The 23,264-nt window shown below is 45.3% G+C and overlaps 1 protein-coding gene across 1 annotated transcript in view; it reads left to right on the top strand.

The window, feature by feature from the left end:
- The first annotated feature begins 1,049 nt into the window (after window positions 1-1,049).
- Window positions 1,050-23,264, top strand: part of FNDC1 (fibronectin type III domain containing 1) — a 63,263-nt gene continuing 41,048 nt past the window's right edge. Inside the window, exon 1 of the mRNA XM_090135549.1 lies at window positions 1,050-1,178. Within this exon, the coding sequence (XP_089991675.1) occupies window positions 1,088-1,178 (91 nt within the window). The 5' untranslated portion in view covers window positions 1,050-1,087. The remainder of the gene's footprint in view (window positions 1,179-23,264) is intronic.

Raw genomic sequence — 23,264 nt, 5'->3', positions numbered from 1 at the left:
TGGTAGGCAGCTTTGCTTATAAAAGTCTCTTCTGTGTTGTAGCAGTGAGGTTCTGGAGGAAATACTCCAGGAGTGTTGAAAGGTGTTTTTCTGAAGACCCCCACAGCCAAAAGCTGTCCCTTGGCTGGTCAGTACTGCTGTGCCTATGCTAACACAGTCTGGGACTCCAGCTCACTTTTCAGCTGCATCTCCCACCTCACCGTGGCCGCATCAGGGCACAGGAGTCACTTTGCTGGGAAGCAAACTGGTACGGTTCTTTGCAGGTATGCCCCCAAACCCAGCAAGGATGAGTGGGCACCACCCCCAGTATAGCAGTGCAGTGTCACCAAGGCATACAGCTCGCAGCGTTCTGCCATAAAACCACACGCTGCTGTCTGTACTGAATTTCTGGCACCTGGGGCTTGAGAGGAACCGAGTGCTGCTGTCGGCAACACAGACCGCGCCGCGGCGCTCCCGTGGGCAAAGGCTGCGAGCAGCTCAGCACTGAGCAGCAAGCAGAACGGGGCCCTGGAGCAGTACCCCAAACAGCAGAGGTGCGGGTGCGGTTTGGCAGCGTGGCCCCCGCAGCCGCCTTCCAAGCCCATCCTGCACACGCTGCAGCAGCACTCCCGGCGAGTGCGTGCACGTGAGCAGGTGCGAAGCGGGGCGTTTGGTTTGCTCTGCTTTGCTCTGTGCTTAGCAGGCAAGGACTGTGAGATCCGCACCCCTCTCAACCATTTTTGGTTGTTTGTTTTTTTCTTTTCTTCCTTAGTTCCCCCTAGCAGACTACCTATTAACGAATGCCACGGCACTACGGATCTCCTCTGGGTGCAGTCGGGAGGGATGAGCACCAACCTGCGGGTGGGAGAAGGAGGCGTCGGGCTGCCCGCACGCCCCGGGGCGGGACGGGACGGACCGAGGGCCGGGGCCGGAGCTAGGGCCGGCGGGGGGCGGAGGGCAGAAGCCCGCCTCCGCGGGGCCGCCCCGCTGCAGTGTCCCGGCAGCCCGGGAGGAGGAGACGGCGGGGCGCGCAGGAAAGAGCGGGGCAACCCCGCGGAGACGGACGCCGGGCGGGCGGCAGCTCCGCGCCCCGCCGCTCCCCGGCCCCATGGCGGCGCCCCCCGCGGCCCCGTCGCAGCCCCGGGCCGCGCTGCTGCCGATGCTGCTGCTGCTCGCCGCGCTGCTCCCTGCCGCCACAGGTAGGCAGCACCCAGGCACGGGCGAATCGATGCCCCGCGTGGGGCCGCACCTGTCGCCGCCCCGCGTCTCTGTCGCTCCTCAGCCCGGGCGCGTTCTCGCAGTCCCGTAACTGCGCGAGGGGGCTGCGGGTGGGCAGCCCCGCGCCGAACGTCCGTCCGGGAGGAGAGGCGGAAGAAACGCGGTGCGTTCCCTCGGCCCCGCGGGTCGCGCCCTCGGGCAATGAGCGCGGCTGGGAGCGCTGCCGCGACCCTCGGGCTCCCGGTGTGTGACTGACGGCGCTCCGGAGGTTCGCTCTGCGGATCCCCTCCAGCCTTCCCCTGGGGGTGCGCACAGCGGTGCGGCTCTGCCGACATCGTCGGCCCCGCGGAGCCGCTTCAGCCTCTCGTCCCGTGCCCGAAGCGCGGTCCGGGGCGGGTGCAGGGGGTCCTGAGGGGCAATCCGTCGCCGGGCGGGGACTGACGCTGTTCCTCGGCCCTGCTCCCTGCCCCATCCCAGCCCAGACGGAGAGCTCTGTCTGACCCGAGCCAAAGGAAGGGTCCCTGATGAGAGCCCGGTTGCCGTCACCGAGACTCCTGAACGTGAGAAGGGGATGGAGCGGGGAGTTGGTGTGCTTGGGGCACGGGCGATTTCTGCGAAAAGTGTCACAGCCCGGGAGGGGAGGCAGCCAGCTGCCGAAAGCTGCCTTCTGCTCGTCCGACTGCAACGTCTGAAGTGGTTCTGGGGGAGGCTGAAGCCTGTGGGAGTAATTCCATCCCTGTTCCCCCTCCCTCGCTTTGGTGTTCCCCTGCTGGGAACCGGTCCCAAATTCACTCCGCGTTTGTGAGCCGTTGCCTTGAGCTGTGCCCGAGGGGCGGGGAGGCTGCCCGAGCTCAGCGAGGGGGGCACCGTGGCAAAGGGAGGGAAGGAGCCCTGCGTTTTTGTCTGTGAAGAAAGAAAAGGCTTTCTCATGTGAGCTCTGGCCTTGCACTGGCGCCGCAGTCGAATTCGGGCAGCCCCTCGGGCCAAGGAGGCGACAGAGAGGGGCGTCGTGGCAGATTCCAGATTTGGGCTGCGGGAGATGTGGCTGTGCGCTTGCCCTGAGACACCCTCGCTGCCCGCTGCCAAATCCCGCGTGTGGAAAGGTGCCGAGCTCTTACTGACAGGCAGATGGAAAGCTGTCCTCCTGTGGGAACAACCCTTCCTTGGTTGCTCTCATACAAAGAACGCTGAAGCGCCGTCCGTGGTGGACGGCGAGAGAAAATTGGGAGGAACGTTACGAAGCTGAGTTCAGATGGAGAGCCTTACTTGACAGCAGAAGCAGCTCTCGTGCTCCCTCCTTGTCCAGACTGTGTGACATACACACAGAGAGCTGTGAGGTCTCAAAGGGAACTTTCAACTTCATTTGACTCAATGCAGTGTATCTTCTCAGCTATTGAGGATGATGTTGTAATAGTCTTGACTGTGTAGCTCCGTACCAGCCTCTAGGTGTGCAGAGGTGTGAAAGCCCTGGTGCTGGTCAAGTGTGTAATTCCAGCCCTGCAGGCTGTCTTGATTTGTGGTTAAGGAGATACTTGCGGAAGCAGAAGATCATGGCACAAAAAAAGATGTACACTGTGCCTGCAGAAGGAATGGGATCCTGTCTGTATGACCTGGTGTACTGAGTGTGCACTCATACAGACATCTCCCCCTCATATATGTGCAGTGCCTGATGTTGGCATTTCTCATGCAGGGCACTGAAGTGGTCAATGTGGCTTCTGAGCTCCCAAATAACTGAGGTTGGACTTTATGTCTGCTCCAGGTGGTGCAGAGCTGCCTGCAGGTGCTCTGCTGTCTTCAGAACACTGAAGCAGAGCGGTATTTTTACCAGGCTCCATTCCTGGTGTTCTGGGGCTGTGGTTTTTCTGGCTGATAGCTGGTCCCAGTGTCACCCAGCTCTCGCTATCACTGGAGATAGGAGTGTGGCTGAGGTGGCATAAGGATGCACTGCTACCAGGTGTTGTGTCTTTTAAGATGGCACTGGTGCAGTTCCCTCCCTGAAAGTCCCACTCATCTTTTCTGCTTTCAGTGCTGTGAAGCAGCAGCTATTTTGCTGATGTTACACCACAAAGTGCTTTTTATTCCCCTGAGGAGGAGTGTGACTCATGTCTTTAGGGCTGGAAAGGAGCAGTGGGGCTCTTGAAGCACCAGGAGGTGGCCTGGGAGATTGTCTGCTGTGCATGACCAGCGTGAAGCCGCTGATCTCAGGTTTACATTTTTGTCTATGTGTTTGCTATACTTTCTCTGTGCTGTTGGCTCAGAAAGCCTGCAGCTTGTGTTGAGTGTTCACAGGCTGCAATGCCAAGATAAGCATTGCCAAGATCAAGACAGTGGCTTAGAAAGCTCAAGATTTAAAAATTGAGAAGGGCTGAGATGTTTTGCTTTGCTGTCTGTTCTCTGGGTCTCAGGGACACACGTTCCTAAGCTTTTCTCCACGCCCTTGAATATTTGGGATCTAGAGGGCTGGCAGCTTAGCCAGCATCTCCACAACCTGCCTCTGCACTAAAGGGGCACTTACATGGGGTTTTGCATTGGCTTGGTGTCTGTCTGAATTCCGTGAACCTCTGATCCCAGCCCTGATTTATTTTCAGCTGTGGTGCTTGCTGGCAGCACCCTCTCATAGGATGGTAGCGCTCAGGTGCTCTGGAGACAAACAGGCACCTGGAGAGTATCAGATTTCATGGGTATACTTCAGAGATGCCTATAATAAAGTGGACCGTGTGCCTGAGCACTCAGCTGCTATCAGGGACAACATCAAAGGTGTTTTCATGGCGACTCCTTTGTTTTGTGGTATTGGCAGCCTGGGGAGTGGGGAGGTTGTGGTGACTGCCACTATATCCCCAGTGGGACTTTGATGGCATCTGAGTACCCTCTACCCCTCCATGCTGTGGGTCCTTTTCTCTCTGGTACATGCATCTCTGTGGACCTCTCCTCCCGTGTCCCTCTCTCCCATGGCAGGCAGCTGCTGGCTCTCTGACTCGTGCAGCTCAGCCAACTTCAATTCCTCTTCCCCAGCTTCCAGGGTCTGCTCTCAGGGATGTAACATGGGGCCCTCTCTCTGCTTGCTCCTCCAAGCTTCTGCAAATGTATGCCCGGGCTTTGGCACATTTTATACAGCCCAGGATGGTGCTATGGCTTGTTACAGGGATAACAACTGTGTCAGTGGCAAGGGTTCTCCAGTGCTTGTGTAGTGGCAACAGGACATAAACCTGAGCTACCACAAATGAAGAGAAATGAGCTGTAAAAGCCAGAGCCTTTAGGATACCTGTTGGCCCTGGATTTCCTGGTTCTCCAAGTCCTTGTGGTAAAAGAGCCTGTGCAACCTGCATTGCCCCTGCAATCGGTTTGTGTATATAGCTCTGTTTCAGTGCAGGGCTTGTCTTTGGCAGAGTTGGGTTATACCGGGAACAGGCAGCAGCCCTGAATAGTGGAGAAAGTTAAGAAAGGTGAAGGAGTGATCCTAGTCATGTAGAAATTGTATATCCTAAGTAAAGAGTTTGTGCTAAACTAATGGGTTATTATTGATTACCGCAGAGTAAATACTGAAATGGTGCTATAAGGAAGTTAATCCAAGCTTCTCCTTGCTCTGGAGGGAAACCTAACATATGTGTCCAAATTACATATGAACCTGTTAGAATGGGGTCTGGAGAAGTGAGCATTTTACATCACCCCAGTTCAATGAGTAACTTGATCATCAAATCAGCTCTTCATTAAACAGAACAAATTACCCTTTGAGGACTATACAGTGTGTTCCTACTTCATCGTTCCAGCATAGCTATTTCACTGCTACTCATCAAGTCTTTTTGGGCATCTTGCATCAGTCTCTGTTCCAGCAAATCTTTCCGACTGCTGTATTCTTTTGGCATTATACTGATTATTTTTCCAGTAAAGGAGTCAGTCATTCTTAATATATATGTCTGCTGTAAAGTAAGAGGCAACTCTTCAAATGGATATTTGTCGTCATGTTTACTGTATAGTTGGCTGCAATATTTTTGGCTGAAATTCTTGTTTGGAAGAAAGTACGGAATTGCTGGAGCTGGAATGTTGGTTTTCTCATTTGTTTCAAAAAAAAAAAAAAAAAGACAAAAAAAAAAAAAAAAAAAGACAAAAGTAAGAGAAACTGAATAGTCAACATCATTTATCTGGGTGTTCTGTAAGGGCATGCTCCATCTTTCTATCCAGGCAGATGGAGGGCCAGATTTGGATGCTGCTATTCCTGCTGGATAGTGTCTTGCTTCACGTGGCAGCCCCACTGAAATACATCACAGCACCAGTATCATGCCCTGCCTGAACAACTGAGCAGCGCTTTCACATAGTCTGAATGTCTTTCCCTTTCATCACCTTTTGAAGCCGTGCTGAGTTTGGTGACGTAATTGTGTGGGGTTTTTAGAGCTGGATCCTTTGCAGATGGCCCCTCAGCTCAAGAACAGAGGGGCTGCAGCAGCTTGATGCCATCTTGGCAGAGGGCACTAAGTGCTTACAGAAGTAAGTGCTCTGAGTTATGTGTTTGCTGTGCTATGATCAGCATCAGTCAAGCTCTGTATCAGCTTCTCTCAGAGCTGTGCCATCAGCTTGCTGTTTCTAGTCTCCCAAAGTGAATATATTATAAACAATTAAAGAGCAAACGGAAGTGATAGAAAGGCTCCATCTGGCTCAGATGGACTGGGGCTTTAATGTGATTTTGAGTTGCGTATGTTTTTTATATGTGTATTTGCTAAATGTCTGAGATGTTATTGCAGGGGCAGAGGGCTGGAGACCAGCAGATTTGGTTGTATTTATTTCAGAGACAAACTTTCAGGGTAATATCTCATATTTCCTCAGCTCCACTTTACCTGTTCTAAAGACCTGGTGCCTGAGAGATGCCCAGCCTCAGCCTCTGCTCTCTTCCGCTTGGAACACTCCCTGGAGGACAATAGTGCAGGGATTGAGGTTCCCCTCTGTGTCTTAGGAAGCAGATTGTGATTTTTGTCCCTACTGTAAACTCCCTCTGTTGGATGCTGTGATTTACTCAGTGCTTGCACACCTGCTTATCTGCTTAAGCAGTGGTCCTAGGCACAGCTGAAAGACAAGGATCTGGTTGCAAGTTTGTATCCAGAGAGTGGTGGTCAACTGCTCAATGTGGGATGGAGATGAGTGATAAGTGGTGTCCCTTGAGGATCAGACCTAGGACCAGTGCTACTTAATATCTTTATCAATGACATCAACATTGAGATTGAGTGCACCCTCATCGAATTTGCGGATGACACCAAGCTATGTAGCGCAGTCAACACAATGATTGGGATCTAGACAGACTTGAGGAGTGAGCCCAGGTGAAACTCAGGAAGTTCAACAAAGCCAAGTGCAAGATCTTGCACCTGGGTCATGGCAACTTCCACTACCAATACAAGCTGGGGGATGAAAGGATTGAGCACAGAACTTAGGGGGTGGATGGGAAGCTGGATATGAGCCAACAGTGTGCTCTTGCAGCCCAAAAAGCCAACCATATCCTGGGCTGCATCAAAAGAAATGTGGCCAGCAGGTCAGGGGAGGTGATCCTGCTCCTCTGCCCTGTGTTGGTGTGTCCAGAGGTGTCCAGATGTGGAGTCCTCAGAACAGGAGAGACATGGATGTGTTGGAGCACATCCAGAGGAGGGCCACAGAAATTATCTAATGGTTTGGAACACCTCCCCTATGAGGACAGGCTGAGAGAGCTGGGGCTGTTCAGCCTGGAGAAGAGAAGGCTCTGGGGGGCCCTTAATTTGTTTGGTTTGTGAGTGAGATGGTTTACTGTTGATCTAGGTATTGGTGGTATTGTAGGATCTTAGAGATCTCTGTGATGCTAGAGCCCTCTCCTCAGTTACAGAGTGAATGTATGTACCAGAGGAGAGAGAAAGAGCTGCCCTTGCTATGCATGGTGTGAGGACCTGAATATCTTCACCCCTGTGGTGGGTTCACCAAGGAGGTCCTGAATGGCATCCCCCCTTCAAAAAATGGATCAATTCACCCAGAAAAGAACAGAAAATGAAATGCAACAGAAAAAGTAGGCTCTTCTCTGGCTGCACAGCTACAGCAGTGAAAACCTAGAAAGTGTGAACAATCTTAGGAAGCCAAATATTCTCGTTAGCTGTGCGAAGCAATGTAGTGTTTTGTTTGCAGTGCGGTGTTGCCCATGGCAGAGCTCTGGGCTTCTGCTGTTCGCTCCTCCTGGCTGCCACTCGAGGCAGCCCTGGGATATGCCACGTCAGGAATGCAGTGGGCATGGTGTGCATCTCAGTGACAGACTTTCCAGACCGGTGTCTGAGTGGCTGAGCTGATGGTGTGAGGTAGATGGGAATGAATGTGAAACTTTGGAGAAGTGGAAATAGATTTTTAAATCACCACTATAGCAAAGCTAAAGCAGAAATGGTTTTGTATTTCTCACATCCCTCCCTGGGGTGATGATTAGGGGGCTGTCTCACACTGTGCTGCACAGGAAGGCTGCCCTGGACATGGCAGTGTCTGGACAGCCGTGCACTGAGAGAGCTTCCAGGAGAGTATGGTCTCTATGCTCTCCATTGGACTGAAGGAAGCAACACCCATATTTGTGTCAGGGCAAGAGGGAGTGAAAGAGAAAACAAGTTTTTCTCCAGGACCAGCAGTGGGATGGGAGAGGATAATACAAGGAGAAGGTTGCATGCAGAGAAACTGAATGAATGAGTCCAGCTAACTTGCTTGGTTGGCTGCGATGGGAAAAGGTTTGGGGATGATTTTGTTCAGGAGTCTTATTGGTCTATGGTCAGAGAGGATAGGAGGGAAGCAGAAAAGCAGTTCCTAAATGAGGGCGTGTGATAGATATGGGTGTCCTGGGCAAAGGCATATGGAGAGCAAAGTATGTTGATGTCTCAGAACAGTAGGAGATTTGTGTGGATCTGAAGAGTACATTTGTTTTGAGAGCTGGCACCATGGAGAAATGGCCTTACTGGGAGCACTGCAGGGCACTTCTCTGTTTGGGCTTAGCTGACTTGCCTAAAGGAGAGGGGAGATTTCTTGAGCATACATTTTAAGACAAAGAAGGTAAAAGGATGATTTTGAACAAAAAAAGTTTGGCATTAGTACTAATATTTGCATTCTGATAGCTTTTGTAGTGCTGTCTCTTTTTTTCTCATCAGGACTCATTTCCTGGAGATGCTCCATGATTAGGTGGGTTTAGACTCTTTTGGGATGCTTGTCCCCCACTGCAGAGATATCCTGTGTGTGAGGATGGCTCTGGACTGGGCTTCCATCACGAATTTTTGGTAAGAAGGGTGAGGATCTTTATATTTTTATTTTTTGATTCAGGCAGGCAACACAACTGCAGTGTGCATACAAGCATCTTCATAGGCAGTCATATACGAACCATGGGCTCATTTCTGAGCATCCAGAAGTAAGGATGTCAGTGCAGTGAAGAGTGCAGAAGTGAGAGTTTGGACATTTGAAGGACCTCCTGTTCTGGTAAGGACAAGCATCAGAGTAGCTGCTGAGTAGCATCATGTTTCTGAAAGACAGGATGCCTGAAGAGAGTGGTGAGTCATGTTAGCACATTGCCACCATTCAACCTGTTGCTGCCCTTGGAGAGAAGGAAGACTTTTTCCTAAGGCCAGCGTCTTGCAGAACATGCTGTTAATAATTGCAATAAGGGTGGCAGAAACAGACTCCAATCAAAATGTAAAAGAGTTCCCATGAAATTAGCCAAAAGGTTTGCAAGATTTTTGGCACTGATGAAGGACATGTTTGGTTCCTAGTGGGGCTTCCAGAATTTATATCTTAAGCTGTTTGTGCTGTATAAATATTTTTAGGTTTTATTTTTATTTTCTTCTTAAACTTTTATTATTTCTACAAGCATTCTATGTAAAAATGGAGAGTGTAAATATTACAACTTTGAACTGTCTGCAGGAGCCTTTAAGTATTTGGGGCTGTGAAAACTGTGTTTTCAGGAAGCTTCACTTCTTTAACAGAACGTTTGTGCTTCTGAATGGTAGCAGATGACAAACCCAGATGACAGACACGAATTGCTTAAACTGTGTGTAGAGCAGTGCAAACTCTGTTGCCTTGCCAGTAGGGTGCAGCCTTGGTCAGAGGGACCCAAGGTAGGGTTCTGCCTTTGCTGCTTCCTCAGTGTTGAGCATACAGAACTTTACAATCCAGGCTGCCTGTAACTATGTTGAACCAGCATCTTGCATGTCGTGCAGCTTCGGTCAAAGTCCTGTGATGGTGAATTTTCCTGACGTGGAATTTTGGGGATGGTTTTCAACAGGAGCTCATTTTGTTTTCTAGCTTGACACTGGGGTAAGAGCAGCTATTAATTACCATTTTATTTTTTCTGAGTTTTCTGACCCCAGTTGTTCCTTTCCCTCTTCTTTACTCCTTTTGTTCGGTTTTTCTTTCCCAGAATCATGGCTTGGATTGTCCTGTCTCAGGGTGGTTTTATTTAACCAACAATTACTGAAATACTCCTTGAAGACCACAGTCAAAGTTCACAAACAAAAACAGGGAGCAAAGAGCAGATTCTACTACATTTGATCATGCGTATTGATAGTTACTCTGTTAGTAGATTCCCTGAAGCTAATGCTGGTACATGCAACAGGACACAGTCTTACTATCACTGAGTAGATATAATCTGAAACCAGATATAAAAAAGACAATTAATGGTGCAGAGCTCTATGATTAATTATCTTCTGGAATATTTAAAACTCCCTGTGTCTTTGGAAAGTCTTAAACCCCCATGGGAAGGCTGCTGTAGTATCCCAAAAGCCAACTTCTGCCCTACTTCCCTTCCAAGCAGCGTGGCCAGTGACTGTTTTGCTGAGGACAATGGTAGAAAATTGTGCTGTAGGCAAGATCTTGCTGGACGCTGTTACAGAGCCACAGCATTTCTGTGCTTAGGATGCAGTGATGCTGTCACAGCTCCATGTCCTGGAAATAGAAAACAGCTGATGCTGGCTGGCAGACCTGTTGGTGGTGATTACTGCAATGAATGGAGAGGACTTTCTTCATTACAAAAGCAAATACAAAAGAAGATTTTTATGAAGGGCATTTATGTCAAGGAATAAAAAAGTATCTTCTGTCCTGTACCTCTGTTTTCTTCTTTGTAGCATTAGTAACTCCTTTCCTTCCACTCCATCTACCAAATCTTCCACATTAGCTGCAATAGGGGTGCAGTAATAACAGCAGGCCACAGGCTGTGCAGACTGATAGTGTATCAGTCTACAAATGGCTTTGTAGGACTCTGTGTATAAAGTTGTAGATATCCCTAGGCTAAAACAGGGGAGATGTCAATGGATTCTCTTTCACGAACCTGCAGAGATGTGTGTCTTCACTACATTCAGCTGCTCTTCAATGGTTTTAATTGGGTAAATCTTTGCTGAGCCACCCCAGCTAATAGATGGCAGACCACAGTGCATAAACTGATGTGACTGCAGGGGGCTGTTGCTGTTTGTCTTGGCAGTATGTGCTCAGATGTTATAGGACTAGCTATAGAGAAATGTGGAGTACAACCCTGGGCTTTGCACGAAGACATTACTTTGGATCTCACTGATGGTGTTTTCTTTCTGAAAATGAAATGGAATAGGAAGGTTGTTTATCACTAAGAAAAGTCTGTACTTATCTATTTCTTCTCTGAGTCCAGCCTAGTGTAGAGTTCAGAAAGACAATGGTAAAATTATTCTGCATTTTTTCCAGTATTTATGAGTTTCAAACTTTTGGAGACTTGGATGATGTGCAGCCAGTTTCCTGTTTCAGGGTACAAACCTGTGCATGCATTTTTTGAAAGATCTTTTACAATAAATAATGTGTAGTAAAGTTATTTAGAAGAATCAGAGCTGGTATTAATTCAAGATGTGAATTGTGAGCAGTTGTATATTACAGGTCATTAAATAATGTTTTAATGCTTTTTATTTTCACTTCTTTTGTGAATGGGAAGGAGCAAGTTTGATTGTGTTATTTTAGGATGTACTTTTTCTAATCTTTTTTTGAAGAAACTTAATCTCTAAAAGCTTCTAATGAAAGCAGAGATAGTGCAGAGGCAGTGTTTTGTTCTTAGCAAACCTGTGCTTTGGAAAACTCAAACTCTTCTGATTTATGAAAGGTTTGTAATGTGAAGAATATGTGGAGAGTTTTAACTTATTTTCCTTCAGTGCATGATGAAGCTTGAATTCCTACTTTCTGACTTTGTGAGCTTGAGGAATTTTTGGCAATTTCTAGTGGAAAGTTAAACGTACATTTCAGTTAGAGATGGAATGGAAAAACTTTACATAAACATGTGAATCTCTGGTAGATTAAAAAATCTATGCTTTACATGGTAAGGGGAGCAGGTTTAGCATGTATTGGGGTGGGTTTAGGGAGAGGAGTAAGCCAGCCCTTCTATATATGCAAGTTCTCCAGAGCTCACAGGGAGGGAAATTTTGGTGAAGTCTGTGATTTACGTAAAGAAATGAGACAAAACCAGAGCTACACCATCTGAATTGACAAGACTTTGGGTCCAAAACTAGTCTTTGCTTCAGAAGTGTCTCACTGATCGTTTTTTTGAGAGGGGAGATCAATATTATGGTGTAGGTACCTGAAGAACAGTTGAAGCTATGAGTTTTTGGATAGTTACAGCTTAGTTAGCACTTAGTATTGTTTCCACAAGTGATGAGGGTAATCCATTTAGTGGGTGTTAAGGTACCGAAGATGAACTCTTTCTTCAAAGGTTTTGGATAATGACATAAAGAGGTGAATGTGGCAGAGAGGTGTCGATTCCCACTTAACATGGAATCCCAAACCAGTACAAGAGGAGCAGCATTCGTCTCCTGCTTTGTGGATCTGCCATAAAACATCCCAGCAGCCAAGAGCTGAGGAAAGTTTGGAAAGAAATTAGGTGTTTGAATGGGTGTATTTCATTGAATGAAACAAGGCGTAGAAAATGAGTAATGTGAATTAAGGGTATAAAGCCTTGTGCTTTGTGTGTGTGAGTAACCACTGCTTGGTGGGGATGGACTGAAAGCTGGTGTAGGCTGGTGTACCGCCTGCTGTGAGTTTCTATAAGCCTTGTCCATATATCCATCAAGATAATTATGTGTAATGTTTCCTTCAGCCTTTGAAGGAGCAGGGCCATGTTCTTCACTCCACTGCTTCTGTAATGTGCCAGTGATTTTAATGAAATTGTATTAATGTGAAAACAGAGCAATGGAATGGAGATTTAAGTTCATGATCCAGGTGTGCAACACAAAGATGCTTCTATGGTTTACTTGGCCTCTTAATGAGCAGTGCAATTTTCATGGGTGTATTTTACTGCTTGGAGATCAATGGCCATGGCTGCAGGCAGCAGGATGGGGGTTTGGCTCATGAAAGTATGTCCTCAAGCTCTGTCCCCTGCCAACCTATTTCAGAGCTAACTGTGGGGATGTGGGATGGGGAGGGAATGCATGACAGCCTAGAAACAATAACCTTTCTCTTTTGTTACCTGACCTGCAGATATTTTTGGAGGCCTACTCCAGAGAAAGAGACTGACTCATCTGCAGACAGGGATAAAGATTTGTGGACAGGCTGTGATGAAATGATGCCCAGATGAAGGTCCAGATTGGGCAGAACAGCATCGTGCAGGCATCAGTGCTGGAGGGAGCATCTATGTAATTGTAGGATTGTTAGCTCTATGGCAGTATTTGCTTTCTTGGCAGAGTTTCTGAGGTTTCTGATAGGTGTAGCCACAGAGTGGTTAATGACTCTATGTCTCGGGCTGCATGGAGAAGAAAAGGCTCTGGGCAGACCTTATAGCAGTCTTCCATTACCTGAAGGGGGCCTACAGGAAAGCTCAGAGGGAATTTTTATGTGAGCTTGTAGTGACAGAACAAGGGGAAATGGCTTTAAACTGGAAGAGGGTAGATTTGGACTAGATATGAGGAAGAAATTCTTTACTGTGAGGGCAGTGAGACACTAAAACAGGTTGCCCAGAGAGGTTTTGGATGCTCCCACCCTGGAGGCATTCAAGGCCAGGCTGGATGGGGCTTTGAGCAACCTGGTCTAATGGGAGCTGTCCCTGCAATTGCATGGGGATTGGAAGATCATGTTAAAGATCCTTTCCAACCCAAACCATTGTGTGATTCTATGGAGTACTCATTAAGAACAACCCTGCAGAGAAGAACTTAGGGGTCTTGATGGATGAAAAGCTAGACATGAGTCAGTAGTGTGCTATTGCAGCCTGGAAGGAAGGCCAACAGTATCCTGGGTAGTATCAACAGAGGGGTGGCTAGCAGGGAGAGGAAGGTGGTTGTCCCTCTCTACTCTGCCTTTGTGAGGCCCCATCTGTGTCCTTGCCTGCAGCTCAACTATAGGAGAGATGCGGAGCTGTTGGAGTGGCTCCAGAGGAGGGTCACAAAGATAATCAAAGAGCTGGAGCAACCTCTTATGAAGAAAAGTTGAGGGCATTGGGCTTGTTTAACTTAGGTAAGAGAAGGCTTTGGGGACACCTCATTGCAGCTTTCCAGTACTTGAGGGGAGCCTTCAAGCAGGAGGGGGACCAATTTTCTTTACGCAGTCTGATAGTGATAGAACAAGGGAGAACAGCTTTAAGCTAACGAGGGAAGGTTTGATTAGATGTTAGGAGGAAATTCTTTACTCAGAGGGTGGTGAGGTGCTGGAACAGGTTGCTCAGAGAGGATGTGGATGCCCCATCACTGGAGGCATTCAGGGCCAGGTTGTATGGGTCCCTGGGCAGCCTGATTCAGTGGTGGCAGCTCTGCCTATGGCAGGGGGGTGGAACTAGAAGATCTTTAAGGTCCCTTCCAAATTAAACCATTCTATGATACTTCATTTTAGACTATTTAGATACTGAAGTTAACTTACTCTCAGGTTTGAGTAACAGGGGAATATGATTATGAAAACCACCATGGGTCAGATGCGTAAATAATGTGCAGACTAGAGTCAGGTCCACAGTGTAGAATGACACAAGCTTTGAAGCAGCTCTTTTTGTTCCAGACAATGTCCTGCCATGGCATGAGGAGCTTGATGTGGATTCATGTTCTGATTTCCTCCAGCACATCTCCTGGCTGTCAATGAATTTCTGACTAGAGCCAGGAAACAGCTTGTGAAAAAAAGAATCTAGAGGAAAACAAACTCTATTATCTTTATTCTTTGCTTCTGACACGTTTCTGATTGCTGTCAGACTAAATTCAGACCTCACCACTTAGAGCGCCTTTAGGCTCTAATTTATCGCAGAAACAGAGCTTGTAAGTTGATATTTGTGCTCTTTCTGCAGTTGGATGTACATTGAAGCCTAGAAGTGTGAATTTCTTACCCATCTGGTTGGGTCTGAGTGTCATCAGAGCCCCCAGCTAAAGCAGCCAGGAATCCTGAGGAGCAGTGCAGGGTCAGTGCTGGGAAACCTCAGGTGCATGGCAGATGAGAAACACCAAATTCCTTCCTTTGGAAGGATGGGCAACTGAAAGATGTGCTTGGGGGAATCAGATGGAATTGATGGCTTTATCAGGTCCATTGCCAACTTTTCTTTTAATCAGTGAGTTCCACTTTTTGCAAACCTAATTTCCTGTGACGGGTGTGATAAAGGAGAGGTTCCAATCCTGAGGTCAGGGAATATCGAGTCAAACTTGGAGTATCACAGAGTTCAGAAACTCCTTATCTGCTTCTCTTTTAAAGCCTGAAAAAGGTTAAACTAAGCCAGTAAACAAAGATTAAAAGGATACTTGCATATACAATTGAAACTTGCTTGGCTACTAGAGATTTGAAATTTAATTGCTATCAAAAACCTGAAGGTCATAAGCCTAATTCTGTTGATGGTAACACCTATTAGATTTGCACTCTTTGATGGTTAACTGCACTCGCAAAGAACAATTGATGTTGAATTTGTGTCTCTGTCCTCTGTGGGGAAAAGGAATTCTTACCTTCTTAGTCATTCTGATGGTGCTTCTGGCTGATATGGTTGAACCATATCAAAGAGAATGATATATTAGAAATAAAGATTACTTTTGCCAAGTGAAGAATTTCAAATGTAAGCAAGCTGATAATATTGCAACCATGAAGGATGTATTGAAGAGAATCCATTGTCAAACTTAGAAAGGTTCTAGCATGGAAAACAGAATAATACCAATGTGCGTTAAACAGCAGGTGGAGGAGATGTATCTGGATAAAGAAATGACCTGAGTGGTGGATTTAAAAGCCACTTTCCGGTACTGCTTTTGAAGCAGTTGGTTTTAAAAACACTTCTGAAATGGTTCTGTCAAATGTTCAGCTTTTTCCACTTCTTGTCTATTAGGGAGTTGAGAATAATTAAAGTTTTTATGACATACATTATTCTCTAAACGTTGCTCCATTTTATTTTCGCAATTGAAGATTTTACTGTAGATGGGTTACAGTTCTACATATCATATCTGATTTTATAGGCTGTGCTACATCCATCTCCATCTCATGCTCACCACCTGGAAATTTTCAGTAGACCTGGCATTGGAAAGGGTTTCATGTTTTATAATCCCAGACATGGCTGCTGAGTCAAGCAGTTGCCATCGTTCTCCAGGAACTGAAACAGTGGCTTGATATAAACCATATGCTCTGGAGCCCAGGCAGCCCGCTTTGTGTGGGTTGCAGCAGGGAGCCCTGGGGCCTGAGCCGTGCAGCCAAGAGAGGTCAGGGCTCTCCTGCTCAGCTTCGCTGGACTGTTGTGAGTTTTTTTTATCTGCACCATGAATGGGAAGGAGCAATGATTTGCTGCCTCCTCCTCTCCCTCCAGAGTGGGAGTAGCTTACAAAATAAGCTGTGTGCTACCACGGTCTCAGTTTGAAGAGCGCTGAAGAGCTTTGAATGAAGTCTTGAATGAAAGAATTCAAAGAGAGATACTTTGAAGTGCTTGTCAGACTGCCAGCTGCCATGTGTTTACCCCATTGCCTTGTTTGTTTCTGAGATGCTGTCAATGCCTTTTGTAATTGTCATTCTTCAGGTAATCAGAGGTGAGCTTTAGTCCATCCCTGCATTTCTTTGCTTGGTATAACATTGGTTTTGTTTTGGGATCTTTGTAGGCAATCCCTTCCCAAAGGGTACGCTCCAGATGGCAGCTGAAGCTTCTCCATCTTCTGTGTTGATGGTTCAAGCCATCTGGTCAGAGCTACCTATTTATCTGTGGATCTTGTTATCAGTAGATAATAGGGAATCAAGCAACTGAGAAGGAAATATTTTTGCATCTGTTTAAAAAAAAAAAAAAAGAAAGAAAAAACTCCCTGAATATATTGCATTGACTTAAAAAAAATAATAATCTAATAGAGTGTTGTATTGAATAGGGGACTACTGATATTTCCTCAGAAAATACTGATTCAGTAGGAAGTGCCCCTTGTGGAGGTTTTGCAAGTGCTCCTCACAGGAATTCCAGCTACAATTTGGCCCTTTATTTTCAGAGACAGCACTTCATGCCTCAGTCCCCAGGCACTGTGATGTTTCTTGTTTCTTCTAGCTCTGAGGTCACATGTTTTAGATCTCTTAATGACTTTATGTTTCTTTGGTGAACCTGTATCCTTCTTAAAACATTGTGACTGGCTGTAGAACACAGTTCTTACAGCAGCAAGGCTTAATTGCACTGCAGATTAGAATAATCTCCAACCAATTGTAGTTGCACTGATTTTTTATCTATTTATTTATTTATTTATTTTATGGCTTTGTGTTGTTACTTTGGTCAATATGGGAGCAACGACAATGCTGCTGCTTTGCACGGTATTCTTTGATTCATGTTTATTTCTTTGTAATGTCTTTTATAATACACACTGGAGGATTAAAAATTTTGTCAGTGCATATAGATATGTCTGCAATTTATATCCATGTGTATATATAACCACAGGGAAATGTTAAACTTGCAAACACACACTTATGACTTGAATGTCTTTATTATTATATGCGTACCTCATTTTTCATGAATGTTGGTGTTGAAAGCTTTGAATTCAGGAAACTCCAAGTTGAAGTTGCAGTCTTATCTGCACAGTGGTGCTGAAGTCTTTCCCACAGGAGCTGGGAGTGTTGAGTTTTCATCCTGTATCAGAACAGCTTAGCACTGCTCTCACAGCAGAACTTGTGGAAGTCTGCTTATGTGGTTAGTGCAGTAAAAAGTCAACTCAGAATAAATGTTAATAATATGATTTATGGACTTGGCTCTTTTTCACAGTCTGGAACAGCATTTGGAATGGTTTTTGCTGGTGGATGCTACCATAGTAAAAGTATGTACATCTGTCATTTTGGATTCCTTGGAAAAAGCAGGAATGAAGCTGTCATCTGCGTGGATGCCATGGTCACACAGAGTTGTGCCGTTCACAAATCTTCTGCCTTTTCTTCCAAACTTACTGATTGATAGAGAGCCAAGAACAGAATGTCTCACTCTAGTGCATCTTTTTGATAAGGGAGACGTGATGCTTGCAGAGCTGGACACAGATTGTGACTTTGAACATGACTGCTCACATAAGTGAATGGATCTAATGGTAAGGATGTGGAAAGGGGATCCAAAATGGAAAGTATTTTGAAATAAACTTGTAGCCCCTTTTCTTTCCTTCTTCAACGGTAGAAGTGCTTCTCATTCTCTTAACCCCTCTGCTCTGAATGCAGTGTGGGGTGTGTGTGCATGTATTCCCCTTTCCTTCCAGACCTTCCCTCTGCTCTCCCAGCCCTCACTCCTGGGGCTGCTGAGGAAGTGGCCCTGCCTGGTGGGCACCTGCAGACCAAGGCAGGGCTGTGGGTGCGATTTTGCAACCCCTACAGGACTTTGGGGTTTTACTAGAGGAAGTTGGCCTTGGTGATTTGGTCACTGGAGATGCCTCAACTGAAGCCTTCAGTAACTTGCTCTCTGCTGTTCTTAAGTTGTAATTTGTCTGTTAAACACATAGAAGTATGTTGTTGAGTTTGCAAATTGCAAAGTCCTACTTTACTTGGCATTCAGATGGCTCTTCAAAGGGAGCCCTGGAAACTTCTGTTAATGCTGTCAATTTAAGGAATGTCTCCTGGATGCTAGGTAACTCTTCTACGGATGTATAATAAATAGCTCTGCATAAATCAAACATTACCGTTGGATACTGGTCCTCTGCCCAAAACTCCTTGCTGGAGCCTGGTGAATTATGGCACACTTTCTATTGTGCTTTGCAGGAATTAAAGTGTTCCAGTCCCTGCTTTCTATGGCCAAGCCTAAGTGTGTGGAAATGTGTTGAATGAATTTTCTGTGTGAAACAAAGGATTTGTGTGTCACTTGCCTCTGCTACTTTAACTGTTTGGCTTATTTCCAGGTGGAGATCTGATGCCTAGCATATGAATTAGCGGCATTAAATAAGCTAATCGGTCCATGCAGGGTCAAGGTTGATGGTGCCTACTTCCCAGTAAGCTTGAGGCTGGATTTGGGCTCCCATTTCAATCCTATTTTCTCTAATTGGATACTTCCACTTTTCTCTGCATTAAGTGCCTCAATGCTAGGAAGAGCCCTACTAGAGTTAGTGCCATACTGTGTGATGTGGCTGAGCTAAAGTAAGTCAAGGACGAGTTCTTGTGCAGTTGGAGCAGGCAGCACATCTCGATTCAGAGGGCCACATCAGCACTGCAAGAGCTGGCTCACTGACTGCAGGAAATATCTTTGAGGAGTGAACTCCGCTCAGGATGGCCCCAGTCCAGCCCTCGATGAAGCTAGTGGAATTGCTCCCATTTTCTCAATGAACCTTGGATGAAGCTATCAGCTCAAGAAAAAAAAAGAAAAAAAAAGAAAAAGAAAAAAAGGAAAAATCCATTAGTATTCTGCCAAAGTGACACGGTGCATTAATTTTTGGGTAGAAAACAAATGGCTTCCTGTATTATTTTGTCTGTTCTCTTCTTTTCTGCTGATGTGGCTTTGGGATAGCCGTGTGAAGATAACTAACATCAAGAGCATGTGAAAGCAGGGAACAAAGCAGCCGCCCCTGTGTGGACTGCTGGATGAGGAAGGTAGCTGTGCTTTTTCATGCTGCCTCTCAGTGATGGTAAAATGCGGCTTTTCTTTTGCTGCTGGATAGAAAGCCTTGAGCTACACAAAGAATTGCAGAACTTTGGATGCTTGGCTCTGCTACTGAAGTTTTGCTTTCTCCTTTTTCAGATTCATTTCAAATTGGATGGAAAAATGAAATGATGTATCCAAATTGTCCCAACCCTTAAAACCAGTGCATTAAGTGGTTTACCTGCTGGAGGACTATGGAGAGCCATGTGGAAAACAACACCCATTGCGGGCATGAAGAAATGATAGGAGATCATGTTGCAAAGCGTTTTTGAAAACAATAAGCTCTTTTCCTGGCAGAGGTCTGGCTGTGATACAGGCCTTCGTGCATGAACACACTTTGGCTTTCCTGGTGCTTTCTGTGGATGCATTTGCCACACATTACAGACTTAAGTGTCACCAAATGTACATTTCTCAGCAGTTGCATTTAGGGGAGGTTGATATAATAAGCTATAGAGTTCTAATGTTTTATGAACAGTCGTACTTCACAAATGGAATTCATTTTAGAGCTGTGAAATAAAGAATCAAAATATAGTGCCTCTCTTTTCTGCTTGTTTTCTGTCAATTTTTTTTTAATACAACTGATACATTTATGTCTTCTCCTCCACAGTAGCAGGGCTTGAACATTTAGACGTGCATGGTATACAGCAGCGTTATATCCTGAAGAATTATCTCAGAGGTGTAGTAATCATAGCTGGTTTCTAGCGGTGGTGGTGGGTCTTGGGAGGGAAGCTGTAGGGTGTTCATAAACTGAATCGCTGAGCTCTGAAACTGGATAGCTCTTGCAATTTGGCGGTGGTGCAATGTTATTATCTCAGAGGACAATTGATTGTATTCAGGGAGCAGTTAAGGACTTCTTAAGACAAGGATCCACTCTTTCAGGAGGGTGAATGAACTGAGCAGTTTGGCACATTTTATTTAGTCTTCCTTGTTTTATTTTTTGGTAAAGGAGCACTGGTCTCAAATCTGGGGTACAGAATCAATCAGCCTTATCTGAAAACCTAACATATTAAATATTTTTCTATCTATAAAAAATTCCACCAGCTTACTGTTACAGTGTAGACATGATGATTTTTAGCAGAGCTGTCCACGTCAGGATTTCCTTCCCAGCTGGCATTTTTGGTCTTTGCTAATACGTGCATTTGATCACTTTCTGATGAGCTCATTATCTCCAAGCAATGTCTCTTTTCAGTCTGTTAGTTTGCTAGTTTGGGTCACTGTGCTTAGCCTCCCAAACTTCTGCCTGGAATGAAAATATTGGTAGATGTTTATAGACTGTATGAATGTTGTCTACCATCTCTGCCAAATACGTGTTCTCTCTGCAGTGGAGCACATTTTATAGGTCCAGTTTTCCAGGGCTGAAAGTAATGACATATGGAGAGAAAATGCAGAAAAGTTCTTGCTGACTGCGAAAGGCAAAAGCAAATATTTTGCACTTAGATTTGTGGTGGTAAATTAACAGCGCCCAATTTTTTTTTTTTTTAATATTTTTTTATATTTTTTTGGTGGCCTCAGATTTCAGCTACTTTTTACATTCATATTCTAATTGGTTTGAATTGCTTGGGATATTTTTTCCCCACAGTTACAGATTGATTACTAGGGGTCAGTACTTTCCTTTTCATCTGGAGCTGATCTGTTTTTCCATTGCTCGATAATTGATGAGGCCTTCTGAAGAATCTGTGTGATTTGGCAAGTGCAAGCTGCCTCCTTGTGTGGTTGTTTAGAGGATGTTTTATCCTCAGCTTAGACCTCAAACTCTGGGCTTACATCATTTCTAAAACGTTCTCCCACAGTCCTGACACACACAGAAACTTTGGCAAAACTAGTGAATGCTTCAACTGTGATAAGTCAGTACCAGGGCTTTAATCAGCCCTGCATTTTTGGGTCCAAGATTCAGTATACAAATTCCTGCAGCTGTAGCTAATATTTCTGTGCTGAAGAGAGCACAGGGGAGTCACTCGTTCTTATTTTCCTGAATGTAGAAAAGGACTTGATTTTGTTTTAATTGCAGATAGTACTTTAGATGAGGTCTTAAGATGGTTAGTAGTTGATCTTCGTAGTTTGCCCAGAATGGAGGTCCACAAAACTGTTAAATCAGTTTTCAGGCAAAAAGTCTGGTCGTATTTACAGGCGCAAGTTTTGGGGAGATGGGCAAGTATAAGTTTTCAGTTCAGTCAATCGCTTGGTAGTCGATCCCAAAAAATATTTAGAAAAAAAATGTCGGGAGTGACTGCATTTGCAGTGTTAGTCTTTTCATTGCTATGGTTTTGGAACCTCATCAAGAATTTGCTGAAATCCAGTTGAATTCCTGGTGTGCCAGAGTAGGTATTAACTGAGGAACAATAACTGCAGGCTTGTGTGCTTTTATAAATGTCAGATCTACTGTGTCTCATCACAGGCACTGTCATAGCTGTCAGTTGTTCAGTTTTCACATTGATCTGAAGTTTTGTCTTTGGACCTTTTGGAGTTATCTTCCACTGAAGATTCAAGCAACTTGCCTATGTTTAGATCACTGTACAAGACAAGGAGAGATGCCTGGCTGGATCAGCCTATAGGCAATCGAAGGAAGTGGTGGAAATGCCCCCACTGCCTCAGGGACCCTAAAACTGATTGTTCTCACTGTCCATTTTAAGAAGTCCATTTTAAAAAGCCCATCTATCTGGGAATGACTTACCAGGCCCGGACAGACCTGTAGTATTAATGTTGGGAGTGAGCAACAGTGCAAAGCATCCATCCTATGACATGGGGATATGTTATGCCAGGTAGTGAGCAAGATATGGGAGTTTCTGTGTATTTAGATCTGTTGGTAAATGTACTACTTTCTGCATCATTGGAAATGAAAACTCCTAGTTGTAATCCAATGCATCTTTTTCTCCCATCTACAGAAAGAGGTTTAATTTACCAATCTTTTTACCATTTGTTGTTGTACTTGCATATCTGTTGGATTTTTGTGTTTAAGTGAACCAGTTCTTATTGTCACTTTAACTGTTTGGAAGAAGCCAGAGAATTTGTACAAAGTCTGGTTGAAGGTGGACGAAGCCCAGCATCACCCCAATGGATCCATTTTATAGTTGTCCATTTCTCATTTCCATCCATATTTCTCTCTTGTCCTTTTCTCAATTTCAGCACTGTTTCTTCTCAGTTTACACCAAATTTCCATTTGTATTCATATTTCCATCTTGCCTTTAGTATTACTATAATATTTAATATTGTTGCTATAAAGTAGTTACTTCCCTGGTTCTTCATCATTTCAGCCTCTCCCCTTCAAACCCCATCTTGCACCTGTTCTTGTCTCTCTTAGTCCATGACTGAAAACAATGCCTTATTTTTTTTTCCCAAGAAGTTTTGCTTTCTTTTGTTTTCTTTAGCTCAGCAAGGCAAATAAACAAACTGCATACTCTCATAAATCTAAGTCTTGACATTTCCACGTGCACATCCAGCACCTGGATCCTAGTGACAGAAGAAGATCATGGGATTTGACCTTTGTAGTGCTTTGACCTTTCTTTTTTCATGAACTGTGAGCTGTTTAAGACTGTTGTTCCTGAGGAGTTCAGGCTCCCCACAGGAATCACTACTTTGGGAACTGAATTACTTTGAATGATGCACCAGATTTATTTATTCCTTCTACCTGGTGTTTAGGAAAATGTTATTATTCAAATATTTGTTTTTTTTTTAAATTTTGTGTGTTGTTTTTGTTGTTGTTGTTGTTTGTTTGTTTTAAGACAAATGAGCCTGGCCAGCAGGACCAGGCTATGCTCCGTAGGATTAAGTTACCTTTTCTTGTTCCTCAACCACTGCAGTCTCAGAATTACTCTTCCTGTGGAAATCCATGCTTTTTGCTGAGGCCAATGTGAGAGGAGAGACCAGAGCAGAGAGCACACAGATACGGGGGATGTGACAGCAGAAAGCAGTGACTTGCTGTCTGTGAGGAATTACTGAGTGGGAAATGTCCTGACAGGTGGAGAATGGAGAGTCCAGCTTTGTGGTGCAATTGAGCTCTTTGGGACGAGCTTGCAGGTGCTTATATAAGATGAAGCAGTCTTTTTCTGTGTCCAAGGTCAGGGCCTTCAGCCATGTTCTGGATGAGGCCGATGGCTCCCAGGCC

Source organism: Phasianus colchicus, chromosome 2 (assembly GCF_987193195.1).
Source record: "Phasianus colchicus chromosome 2, bPhaCol1.hap1.1, whole genome shotgun sequence".
Classification (NCBI taxonomy): domain Eukaryota; kingdom Metazoa; phylum Chordata; class Aves; order Galliformes; family Phasianidae; genus Phasianus; species Phasianus colchicus.
Note: the sequence above shows the minus strand (reverse complement) of the source record. Positions and strands in the feature narration are given on the sequence as shown.